The sequence below is a fragment of the Lactuca virosa genome, chromosome 9 (genome assembly GCF_052849685.1).
Source record: "Lactuca virosa cultivar CGN04683 chromosome 9, Lactuca_virosa_CGN04683_v6, whole genome shotgun sequence".
NCBI classification, from domain to species: domain Eukaryota; kingdom Viridiplantae; phylum Streptophyta; class Magnoliopsida; order Asterales; family Asteraceae; genus Lactuca; species Lactuca virosa.
Genome location: NC_136434.1, coordinates 45,132,653 through 45,146,711, shown reverse-complemented (window position 1 = coordinate 45,146,711; position 14,059 = coordinate 45,132,653). Strand labels below are relative to the sequence as shown.

General features: G+C 35.4%; 1 protein-coding gene across 1 annotated transcript; it reads right to left on the bottom strand.

The window, feature by feature from the left end:
* Positions 1-527: 527 nt before the first annotated feature.
* On the bottom strand, positions 528-1,990 carry LOC145135707 (histone deacetylase HDT1-like). Its single transcript, XM_079069953.1, has 3 exons — positions 1,889-1,990; positions 1,053-1,345; positions 528-781 (listed from the first exon to the last, which is right to left on the bottom strand). Exons 1-3 carry the CDS (start codon positions 1,899-1,901, stop codon positions 773-775), a joined length of 315 nt encoding a protein of 104 aa, XP_078926079.1. The 5' UTR covers positions 1,902-1,990; the 3' UTR covers positions 528-772.
* Positions 1,991-14,059: the final 12,069 nt, after the last annotated feature.

Genomic DNA, 14,059 nt, shown 5'->3' with positions numbered 1-14,059 from the left:
CTGTTTCTGGAAATAGCAATGACTATGTTTTCATTATGTTATTTTATTTTTGTAACCGTGGTTCAATGGGCTATAACCTAGTACTAGTGGAATAAAATAAGGTAGCTTGTGCATCATGTTTTTATGTCTAAGATTATGAACAAGATTTAGCTTAGATGATGAAACTTTATTATAAAAAAGCAACCAGGTGTTGCATGAACAACAAAGGTAGATGTAGATCTCCTCAAGCAAGACAAATGTATTTTGTACTGCAATTGTGTGTGCAAATTGAATAGATTTTTTTATTAACTTTGTTGCAAATACAAGAGAGCTTCCGAGCCTCTTTTAATTTGTGTCATAAATGTTGCAAGAGCAAGACATCCAGATGAGGACAAATTAATTCAGGATAGGAATATCCGATTGAGTAATCCAGCTTGTAAGGTGATTCATTGCTATTATGTTGTATATAACAATAGAACAGAAAGTAGATTGTTATTATGTTATGTGTATAGAACTGAAATTACTACATAGCTATAGGTGAGTTGGGATATTTGAACAAGGGGTTAAGTTTCTTGAGGTCTGTGGGTTTGAAATAACCAATTCATAATTACCATCAATACCAATCTTCAAGACAACAAATAAAGAGAGTAATATATGATTTTGATGTCTTTTTCCAACAAACCTACTATACTAAACACCATGCATTATATTAGAATTTAGAAACCATCCTCAGTCCTCACGACTCTTCAATCTGCAACCCTCAACCCCTCATCAATCACTCGTCACCATGGTCTTAAACTCCCTGCAATGCAATCACCGACTTTTACTTATGAAAACAAAACAAAATAAAGATTTGCACACGACTTTTCAACCTTTCTTTTCTTCTGTGAATATGTTCACATTATATGTGAATATGTTCACATTATATAATCATATAGCTGCTATTGGTGATTGAAAGAACAGGAAAGAGTTGGGATATTTGAACAAGGGGTTAAGTTTCTTGAGGTCTGTGGGTTTGAAATAACCAAATCATAATTGCCATCAATCATCAATCTTCAAGACAAAAAACTAACCTTCTTTGGCGACTCTTCCAGTTCCTCTAGGGTTCCGTAAAGATAAACACTCCCCTTGCTCAAAGTATGAGAGATATGGAAGTTTTTGAAACATACCACATTAACGAATTCGCTTGGAAGCCACATGCGGTCAAGGGCTGCAACCACCAGCTTTTTTCCGTTAACAATTATGTGCACCAAACAAAACTCCTTTGACTCTTCATCCACTTCACCAAGTGATACATGAGTAATATTCAAATAAAAACCTTCAAGAATCTTTGCTTCATACTGTTGACCACTTTTAACTTCACGAGCTGAATCAAAACAATATGAGTTTGCAAAAAGGTAATACACATCATAATGTGAAACAAAACATAAAACTAGTGTTACAAACAATTGATGTGAAAACAACAAACCAACTATTTTTCACATTATATTTTTATATAAACATCCAGGCCACAATCATCATATCATATTTGAAACATATCAAGAACAGTCCTGAATGCAATCTTATAAATCCAATTTCAAACAACGCAAACATGCAGGAGGCAGATACATATAAATACATAAACAGAAAAACATCCAATTCATATACATGTTACAGTAGCATATACCTAAAAACAAAGTGGATATTAGTTGCTAACCCTCGTCCTTACCATTTGCACATCCTCTTACTTTTAAATTGGGATTGCACAGACAATTAAATTGATAATACCATATATTACATACCAAGCATCTAATATACAAACAAACAAAGCGATGTAAATCAAATTGGAGATTTGCATCGCTATCAAAACCAAAACAAGGTGCAAATTTTCATCGAAATAAAATAGAAATATACAGAAATTATTAGTTACCCCAAAACTTCATCGTTGCAGAGAGAGAGAAAGAGAGTCGAAAGGAGCGCCGATGAGTTTAGGGTTTGGAACACCCTTTACATAAGACTATATAAGTAATTGAGAAATCAAGTTTTAAAAGGTAATCCTTGTTATTTTGTTATCCGTATATCGATTTGGGTCTTTTTATTCAATTTTATTTCTCTTGGTTTAGTTCTAAGATTAAAGTTTGAGTTCTTATTAATGTGTATTTTAATTAAAATCAACCAGAAAATCTTTTTGCCAGATTTCATCTTCTCATTTATTTTGGTACATGTAATTTTGTAGAAGTTTTAAATTTTTTATTTTCCACTTTTTATTTTTTGAGAATTTCTATTTTCTTAAAATAAATTTCCATAAAATTCTAGCTGGTTTTATAAAGAAAGAGAATCATTTTATATACTAATTTGATAATAAATTCTCATAAACGCTCCAAATGATTTGATTTTTTTTTATTAAATGTTCCAAAAGATTACATTTTGTTATGTAAAAATATTATTTTATAAAATATTTACTATATTTATATTGATATTAAATTTTTAGTTTTAATAAACACATGTAATACACGGGTTGCACACCTAATTTAATAATATTCTAGTATATTAATAAGACACATGTAATCATTTAATTGGGTATGAGGATTGGTAGGAACAAAAGATAGGATAATATTTAATTTCTCTAATAATAATGATTTATTATGGGATATACAAAAGAAAATAAAAGGATTACAAATTAATATATATATATATATATATATATATATATATATATATATATATATATATATTAAAGAAAGGCAACCCTTAGGAACAGTAAAGTTCCTAAGGTTTTGGCAAATTGATCCCCTCTTTATTTATGTTTCGTAAATACCAGCTGTTTTATGGCTTTTTTTACACTGCATTTTTTTTAATTTGTTTTTCATTTACAATGTCCTTTCCACGTCAGCAAAATCATCGCTTCGTCCGACTCAGTAGGCCAAGTAGGCCAATTACATTATGATTGATGTCATTGCTTCTTCCAAGAATCATTGCTTCTTCCCACCGCTTCTCTTAGCTTCTGATTAAATCGTCTTCAACACATATGATTTCCTTCTCAGTTGTTTTTGTTTTCTTCTGTTTAGATCCATTCCTCCTCTGATTGATAAACTCTTACTACAATCTTCCAAATTTTCAAAATTAAATCACCAATTTTTTTTGTTTATTTGTTTAATTACAGGACGTTCTTCGACACTTGCAGGAGAATAAGGCTAATGAGAAGCTTAGTAGCCATTAATGGACTAGGTAAGCATGAAATTTTTATTCAATCTATTACGAAGAGGAAGAAGCCTTCACATGCGATTTGAACTATATTTTCCTTTTGTTTTTTCTGAGTCGCCCCTTAGAAGACCTTTAAAACTTTCTATCTCTAGCTGTTGAAACTTGAAAAACGTATTCTTCATTTGAGATTAGCTTTACCAGATAAAGGAGAGGTAAAATTGTGTGTTTTGTTTGTGGTTTAAACAAGAACTTCTATTGACTGATTAATCAGGAAGAGTGTTATCAATGTTTATTTATTGTCATCCGAAATGTTATTTGCAGGGAAGGGGAGCTTATTTGGCATACATTTCAATTTGTAAGTTACTTTACCAACTACCATGTGATTAAACTCTAATATTTATATTTTGATTATTGTTATTCTGAAGGGTAATTATTTTTTGCTTAGGGTTTGAAATTTCAGAAAAACGTTGTCCAGGTTTCAAAATCTTCATCCCAGGTACTTTTTCTGCTATTTTGAATGCACACTTGAGTTGTTATTAAAGATTTATGAATACAATTTTGATGACACTTAATTGTGGTATATGTAATATGTGTTGGTGTCGTGTTACATTAAACTTCATATTAAGTTTCCAACTTGTGTTTCTGTTTTTTTTTCTGTCAGAATGGGGTTTTTTTTTAAGTTGTTGGATATATTTGCATACAAGTTGTTTTGTTAAATTCATAAAAAGTAGGTACCAGTTTACAATCTTTCTTTACAGTATGTTATGTTCCAAATACTCAAAAGAGAGTGTGTCGTAGATGATGTTATAAATTTTTTAGGATCTGTTCCTCTAAGTTCTATTAGTCTCGCCATGTATGACTTTGATCCTATTTTGTTTGTCCTTTTTCATTAAGCTCTATAAGGATACATGTTGCATTGATAAAAGATGGTTAAAATATATACAACAAAATGGTAGTATATTCAGGTTAATTGAAGAAGAAAATGAAAGAGCACAAATTTATAAAAGCTTAAGACTAAACATAAAAAATTTACTTTCTATAAATAAAAATTGTTATTTTTAAAGTAAAAGTACTAAGTTGTCTCTTGAGCTTTTAGTAAAGTTTTTTCAAATTATGACCATTTGTCAAATTTTGTTATATAACCTATAGGCTGCTGATTATACCTTATTCACTATGGTATAGCTGAGATAATTAAAGTCAATCCACACAAATGCACAAGACACAAAAGGGAAAACAAAGGACAAAAAATATATCTGAAGAATACTTTTATTTTCAAACGTAAAAGACTTAAAAACTTCAATTTACACGAACCTATTTATACTAAACACAAAGGAAACCTACTCTAATATGGCTACTAGAAAAAAAAACTAAACAAATTCAAGTACTACATAAAAAAGTTAAGTTTCCTAAAATACATTTTGACTAAAAAATGTCCCAAAAGTCAAATACCACAAAAAAACAAGTTTCCTAAAATACCCTTGGACCACAAACTGTCTGCATCTCTTTCCTATGATAACTGTTTTAAATTGCATTTTTGATCATTGGGTATATTTCATTTGTAATTTTGGTCGACAGTTTTTTTATTTTTTGCAAGTAATGCCCTTATTAGATGTATTTCTAACGTTTTTGGTTCCTGTCTATGTAGAATGATTACAAAAAAAAACAAATTAAAGGTATGCATCCAATTGATTAAGCAATATACATTTTTTTTGTCATTTCATTTGAAGTTTTTTTTAACATTCTTAATTTTCTTTCGCAATTTTGGTTCCAAAAAGTTTTCTTTTGCATTTTTGGTCCCAAAAAGTTTTCCTTTTCATTTTTTGTAACATCCAGAAATAAGGTCCCAAAAATTTCATTTTTATAATAGATAAAAGAGTATTTTCCAATATCATCCAAACATTTAAATAAAACCCATTGTATCATTTGCCAATAAATCAAAATAAAATATCATAAGCGGAATCCTAATGGTGTGTGCGATGCAGTCATCCCGAGCTCTTCCCTTTACAGCCGGAAGTACCTGAAACATAAACTAAAAACGATAAGCATAAAGCTTAGTGAGTTTTCCAAAAATACCACATATCAACCATACAATAAAACATATAGTGGGCCCCGCCCTGTCATCGGGCACCGCCTGGCATCAAGCTGAGCTCGGTAAACGGGCCCTGCCCAACATACAATAACATATATCGAATAACCACATACTCATACAAAAAAAAATTACATAGATACATAACATACAAATATTCATCGAGCCCTGCCCGACATCGAGCCTTAGCCCAGAAAACATATCAACATAAGCACATGCAAGAGTCACAAAGATAGCTAGCATACTAACAACATAACATAAACATGGGCCGACATTGGTGCCTTCGACCCGCTAAAACCGGTAAGGAAACTCACCTCGAAAATAGAATGATAGTTGAACAGATCCCGACTCCGAATAGCGGCTCTACTCCACCCCTAAACAGAAACGATCTCCTTAATTACAACTCAAGATGCCCAAAAGTCCCTCATAAGTCAAACTTGGTCAAATTCTAAAGTCAAAGTCATAGTCAACGGACCGAGTTGACTCAACTCGCCGAGTTTCTCCATCAGTCCGCAAAATTAGGAAAAATCGATCCAAGTCGCCGAGTTCACCAATAACTCGCCGAGTTTGATAGAAACCCAACCTCTTAATCCATTAAGCCGACACTATCGAAACTAAGAGCTTCACCACTCAGCTCTCAACCAAAATGGGTTCAAAACCCAAACCCTAGGCTTAAAAGGGTGATGGCTTAATCATTAAGCAATAAATCACCAAAAGCATAGCCCCAAACTCCATATCTGGCCCTTAAGGCTGAATGGCCACGTAAAGTTTCCAAATTTACATTCATGCATGACTAGGAGAGGCTCGAAATGCTCAAAAAAGACCAAAAGAAGGGCTTAATAAATGCATGAAGCCCTTAAGACCATAAAGTTGGCACCTTTATGCCAAAAGAGCTCATGAAGGTCTTAGATCTGAAAGAATAAACCTTGGGACGTCCTACTACCCCAACAACCACCCAACCATGGCCAAAAGCATACAATCTAACCCAATAAGAGGTCTAAGAAATTATTAAGCAAGGTGGGAACTTGATACCTCAAAAACTTTGCAAATAGGCTAGTGATTCTGGATCCAAAACTCCTTCTTTAAATCAAGCAACACCCAATTTCCTTAGCTCCTTCAATATGCACCAAAAATGAACACTTAAGGCTCTCCTCAAGCTCATACACTCAAGAATGGAAGGAAATGCTCGATTTTAGGGTTTTTGGATAGAGGAGGCTGGTAAGGAAGCCAACCAAGAGACTTAAGGCCTTTAAATAGGGTGCAACACCCTAAATATTAGGGTTTCCTTCCCAACTGCAAACTCGCCGAGTTGAGGCACGTCAACTCATCGAGTTGACTCATTAAACTCCACGGCCAAAAACAACACGACACGAAAAGTTGAGGCTTCCACCTCATCGAGTCCTACAATAAAATATAAATAATTGGAAAGATAAATTCATACTAGAAACCAGGCGTTACATTTTTGGTCCCAAAAGGTTTTCTTTTGAAATTTTGGTCCTCATTTGAAGTTTTCTTTTGAAATTTTGGTCCTCATACGAAGCATACCTTGGAAAGTTTGTAGAAAAAAGTGTTTGTCAGATTGAGACATCAATGATGAAGTCGACATGCTGGCCTAATTTTGCTTAAAAAATGTACGAGTCTACAAATCAAGGTTACCTGTATTGTTAGCTGAAAGTTTCCATGACTTACTGCATTTAACCTTACATTTTAACTTCAATGGCATGTAAGTTTTTGCTAGAATACCTACTTGGTACTATCTGTTTTGTTACATGTAACATCCATGACAATATGCCAATTTAAAATTTTTTAAATCATTCAAAAACCATTCACTTTCTTTTACATACATCAAATAAGATTCATATGATAACACAAAAACTACCATACTATTTTAGATCGGAAAATATCGGATTTTACGGGGAACAACACCATTCACTTTCTTTTACATACATCAAATACAATACAAGGAAAACTTATAGAATTCATTCATTTATATATGTTTTGAAATCACACACACACACACACACATATATATATATATATATATATATATATATATATATATATATATATATATATATATATATATTGGATCATCACATTATGTCGTAAACAAATTTTATTACAGAAAATATCGGATTTTCTAGGTCATACAACCGATACAAATCCTTTTAAATCAAATATGCTTATGAACTCACCAACATTATATATGTTGACCGTTTTCAAAATAACTTGTATTCTCAGGTAACCGATAAGCCGAAGAATCTTTCAAGTGTATTTGGAAACAGTATTTTGTGACTTTCAAACAATTTACGTTTTGGATATGTAATATTATACAATGTACTTGATGTGAACAATGATGGTTGTATTTGTAATGTTGGTGATGATTGTGTTATGTTTCACGTATATTCATTGTGATGATATTTCAATTGATAGTCACACGAGCCCTCAGACGTTTCTGCCGTCCGGTTCGAGGGTGTGACAATTCACTTCATATGCTCTCAAGTATCAAACATATACCCAGTAAGCCTTCAAACTTCGTAAGAAAACTCAAGTCATTTCCCATGAAGTTCTTCACTAATAGGAAATATTCTGTTACAAACTAGTGTTTTGTTATAATAATTTACTTAATATCTGATTATTAATCGATATTACGTGTATAATATTATTTGGATACATTTGTTAACATGTATTCTATACCGGGAATCGTCACAACCACATAGTAACCAACCAGGAATTCACACACGAGGTGAGTTCATACCCCTGCGTTTTTACTATTTTTCACTGTTTTAGGGGGGAATACAAGTCTAACACAAGAATATTGTGTTTACAAATAAAATATTTCTAAATATTTCTAAAACGGCTTTAACTTACTTAAACTCTTTAAAATATTGTCAAACTCTTTTAAATGTTTTAAAAACTCTTTTAAACTTATACTTTGCCAAAATTATATATATATATATATATATATATATATATATATATATATATATATATATATATATATATATATATATATATATATATATATATATATATATAAGATTTAAAGGGCTTAGGACTAATAATTCGCTTTATTTCCTTTTCCCTGTTTGGATGTGGGCTTAGGATAGAGTTATTTGTCCGAATGTCGTTTCAATTTAAATTTATATATATATATATATATATATATATATATATATATATATATATGTAACGACGAAAATTTCAAAACAATTTTTCTCATTTTAAAACGCAATAAAACTCATTTCATTGTTCTCAAATCACATGTCTCAAATGTCAATACTATAAATCACAATTCCAGAATCATAAAAACAATCTTCCGTCGGCGTGTACAATCATGCCAGTGCCTTCCCGCGATCCTCGGAATTACCTGAAACACATAACACATAATACGGTAAGCATAAAGCTTAGCGAGTTCCCCAAAATACCACACACACAACACTGTACCCACTCGAGGCTATAACTCAATAAGACCCTCTGGTCAATGTGTCTCAGTGGGACCCTCCAGTCCCACAACTCTGTGGAGCCTCTGGTCCTAACTCGGTAAGCTCAGAACATAGCATATATCACATAAACAACAAAAATATCACATAACTCAAGTAAAAACATAAGACCCTCTGGTCACACATAATTACCACTCTAGGTAAAGTATAGTGAGAAGACTCACCTCGTAAGATAGCTAATGAAACCTCGTACTCGGGAACCTCGAACTCTAACCACCAGTTTAGCCTCCGCCTAACACATGTAATTATCCCTAATCAATATTGGCTTTCAATGAGGTAGACTAACTCTTCCACAAACTCACAGAAGGGTAAAAGATCATTTTACCCCTCAATGGCCTTAGATGTCCATTAATTGACCAAACCCTAAAAGTCAACAAAAGTCAACGACAGGGAGTACGCGGCGCGTACCAGCTCTCTACGCTGGGTGTACTCGGCTGCCATGCAAATCGGGGATGCTCGACCCCTACGTCGCGCGTACTGGGATTACGCCCAACGTACGCCCCAGTTTTTCTCTTCTCACACTTTTGGTCTTAATTAGTTAAGACATAAGCTCAAATCTCAGATCTGGACTCTCTCATGCCTCTTAACCCATAAAGTCGGAGACTTTAAGCCTTTGCATGGCTGAATGGGTTACAAACACTCAAAATACCCTTCTCATTTCCCTATGGAGATCATAACTCATGCATGGCTCATTCCTAACGTCCAAGGTTGGATTTTTTATGTCTCTACTCCACAAAATACACTGAAAATAGGTAGATCTAGGTCTCTGGAGCTTATTGCATCATAAAGTCTCCATCTTTGGGACAAAAACCTAAAATAATTCCATGAAATGCTCAAGTCAAGAGAGTGACAAAGCTTGAAGCTTTTTACCTCAAAATAAAGCCTCCCACGCAACTGAACTCAGATCCAAAGGCCTGGACTCTCTTGCTATCTTCTCCAAAGATCTCTTATTCTTCAAGGTTGCAAAATAACACCCACAAGCTCTCAATCACACACACAAGCTATGAACACGAGTAATTAGGGTTAGAAGGGTTTGGTGGCTGGGAATGGTGGCCATAAATGAGGCCATAGCTTCCATTATATAGGGCCACATCCCAGATTAGGGTTTTCATTCTGGGCGTAGTACGCCCAACGTACCCTCTGGTATGCTCAACGTACTAAGTGGCTTCCGCGTTAATAACACGCACATGAGTACGTTGAGCGTACACACGCGTACGCCCCGCGTACTCCTTTACCACCCTTTTTCTCCATAAGGGATAATCTTGACAATTACCAAAAGAACAAGGATTATAATGTGTACCTGGACTCGGGATGTTACAAGTCTCCCCCACTTGAATCAGACTTCAACCTCGAAGTCACGCTCAGAAAACAACTCTGGATGCTGCTCCCGCATCTATGACTCTGGCTCCCAAGTCGACTCGGACCCCTTCTGATGCTGCCACTGTACCCGGACCAGAGGCGCCTCCTTGTTTCTCAACACCTTCACCTTCCGATCCAAAATTGCAATCGGTCTTTCTATATAATTCAGGCTTGCATCAACCTGAACGTCCTCTAATGGCACCACAACCGTCTCGTCAGCTATACATTTCCTCAACTGAGATACATGGAAGGTGTTATGAATCTGAATCAGCTCTGCTGGTAACTCTAACCGGTAAGCTACTCTGCCTACCCTGGCGGTCACCATGAAAGGACTGATGTACCGGGGTCCCAATTTTCCCCGCTTCTAGAATCGGATCACCCCTTTCCAAGGGGATACCTTCAGGAGTATGAAACCCCGACCTGGAACTCGAGTTCGGACCGTCGTCTGCCCGCATAACTCTTCTGGCGACTTTGGGCCGTCAGTAGTCTCGGCCTGACCTGCTGTATATGCTCAGTCGTCCGTAACACTATCTCAGTGCTACCTATCACACGCTGCCCCACCTCCCCCAGCAGATGAGGGTCCGACATCTTCTCCCATAAAGGACCTCAAAAGGAGGCATACCTATATTGGAATGGTGGTTGTTGTTGTAAGAAAACTCAGCCAAGGGTAGGTATGTATCCCAACTTCCACCGAAGTCCATGACACATGCTCGAAGCATGTCCTCAAGCGTCTGAATCGTCCACTCACTCTGTTCGTCTGTCTGTGGGTGATACGCAGTGCTAAAATGCAGACGCGTGCCCAACTCCTCGTGGAATTTCTTCAAGAATCTGGAAGTGAAGCGCACGTCTCGATCGGACACTATCGAAATCGGCACCCCATGCCGAGATACCACCTCTCTCACGTAAATCTCGGCCAATTTATCTACAGAAGAGCTCTCACTAATAACAAGGAAATGAGCACTCTTCGTCAACCGGTCCACTATCACCCAATTCGCGTCGACTCCACGCGCAGTCCTCAGTAATTTGTTGATGAAGTCCATCGTGATCTGCTCCTACTTCCACTGAGGAATCTCCAAGGCCCCCCAAGGCCCCGGTATCATATCTAAAACCCGAAGCAAGCCCCGAAGCCCCGGAATTCTTGAGAAGCTAACCTCTTTCTAGTCGAAGTGTTGCCCGCATAAAGCCCGGTTTTTACTCAAAAACTCGCGGTTTCTTCGAGAAAGATCATCTATAGAAACGAAACGCTGCCCAAATCACCACTTATCAAGTGAGTTCATACCCCTATAATCTACCTTTTTAATGGTTTTAAATGCTTTTTAGGGGGGGGGGGGAATACAAGTTGAACACAATCTAAATTGTGTTAATAATTGTATGTGATAATAATCACACAAAGGGTTTCCTTATGCTTCTAAGGATTACCAAATACTTCCAAAATGACTTAAATCCATGTTAAATCTTTAAAGTCATGTAAACTCTTTTAATACTGTTAAATTCTTTGAAAAAGGTTTATAAACTATTTCAAATTATAATTGCCAAAATCATGTTTATATATGGATAAATATATAAATAAGATTTGAAGGGCTTAGGACTAAGGAATTATCTTATTTCCTTTTCCTTGTTTGGATGTGGAATTAAGGTGGTGTTATTTGTCTGAAGGTCGTTCCCTTCTTAATTGTATATATATATATATATATATATATATATATATATATATATATATATTATACATATATGAATATAAAAGGTTGCTTCATTCGGTATCATTACCTTTGTATCATGTTGAGCAAAGGTGTTCATCCATGAGAAATCATGCTAATCAGATAGAACATATAAATTATAATAGGTATAATTTATGATTCAAACTTATAATACCAAGGAAGTATTTTAAATACCATAAATAAACTTTTCGGAAATGTTAAAAAGATCTTCTCTGGTACGTCTATAATTACTAAGTGGATACGTTAAGGTTATATATAGTTGAGATTTTATAGAATTAGAATATGTGATTTTCACTCTACTTCTTTTTCCTTGTTTGGATGTGGTTTTAGAGTAGGATTACTTATTCGAAGGTCTATTTGATCTGGATTATATATAATCGGTACACACCATGTGATTATAGAAGGACCAGAAAGGATCACCTTCGTAAAAATTTAAATTTTCTCATAGATTCTTTAGACATTCCGATTCTTATATAAACCCATTAGATAAATGTAGTCACTCCAACAATCAATAGAAGAGTCAAGGAGGATCCGACAGAATTTCATTAGGAGAATTCCGAGAAAGAAACGGATAAGAAGTAAAGAAACCATAGAAATCATTTAGTGCCCCTACCCTATTAAGGACACCAATGAGAGATTTGCATGAACTTCCGAGATTCAAAATCTTCATTACGAAGTAATGGGGATCAGTGTCAGAATCGAAAGTAAGACAGCTCAGGAATTCGATATACCTACGAAGGAGAAGGACATCCTATATATACTAGGAGAGAACAAATCATTACCACCCAGAATAGAACTGAGAACAGAGGAAAACCACGCAGGATTCATGTGAAGTGTTTGAGCGCCTTTTTATCTAAGTAATAACTAGTAAATCAATTCAACCTAATGAGTTAGTATTTATACCACTCACGTTAGGTTTTGAGCTTATCTTCTTTTCCTGTCAAGGCTAATAACAATAAATCGGATCACAAAATCTCAATTGATAGTGATTACTTCTCAAATTCATAAGTCTATTTTATGTAGACACTGTTATGAATTGTTTTCAAATCTTTTCGAAAGTTGGAAAAATGATATCCACCAATCGAAAGTAACTTAGTTCGGACGACACCCAGTTCATTCTAGAAACCTATTTCTGCTCCTTACCAGGATTGCATCATAGGGATGCAGGTCGAATCATTGAGAACAGTATAACAAAACGAAAGATTTATATGTAGATACAAATGATTAGAATACACCTAGAGCCAACGATAGTCGCTCACGAGCTCATTTTCTTATCATGAAATAGAATCATGCCTCCGAATAAACGAAACCAACCCACCGGCAAAACACCAATTCTTCATATAGATGCGGCTACGTTTCAAGCTGCAGTCACAGCAGCTGTAGCAGCTGTCATGGCACACCTTAATGTTAACAACGCAAATGTTAGTGGTAATGCTATCGACAATCCCGATAGTGGTGATAACCAAGTACAACAACGAGTACCTATTTGTAAGGACACTTCGAACCTTAAGCCTAATATCCTGAAACAAAAGTTCGAGAACAAGAAAGGGAGTTGTTCAACTCGAGAACCTAACAGAGGGAAACGAACTGGGGCAGTCAATACCCCCATCAGCCTTGTTATTCCAGCACCGACCACGCCGTACTTAGGAAACCTCCCACACTGCAGCAAGTGCAACTACCATCATCATGGAGTTTGCCGAGAGCTGCATTGCAATAGATGCAACATGAAAGGGCACACTGCCCGCATATGTAGAACTCTGGTTGAGTTCATCACTTCAACTACCAATGTTGGAACCATTCCCATATGTCACCTTTGTGGTGAAATAGGACATTACAATAGGGACTGTCCAACAGAGAAGAACGATGGGGGAGCAGGAGGATTTTGATCCCAATACATGGGAAGACATCAAAGGACCCTGCTATATTTTGGTACGCTTCCAAACCCCGATAATTATCTATAATTATGATTACTCTCCCGTTCAAATTAAATCACAGCATTCATATAAAATTTGAAACCCTAACAGGTAAGCTATGATGACTTAGTGTATACATAAGGGTCATTTATAATTAAGATTTGTAGACTTAGAGTGAGTAATTCCGCCTCATTTCCTGTTCCTTGTTTGGTTGTGGATTTAAGGCAGGGTTGCTCAGTCAAAGGTCTTACCAATCTTAATTATACATGACTTGTATACACCAAGCGGTTATAGAGAGAACTAGTAAGGATCATTTCA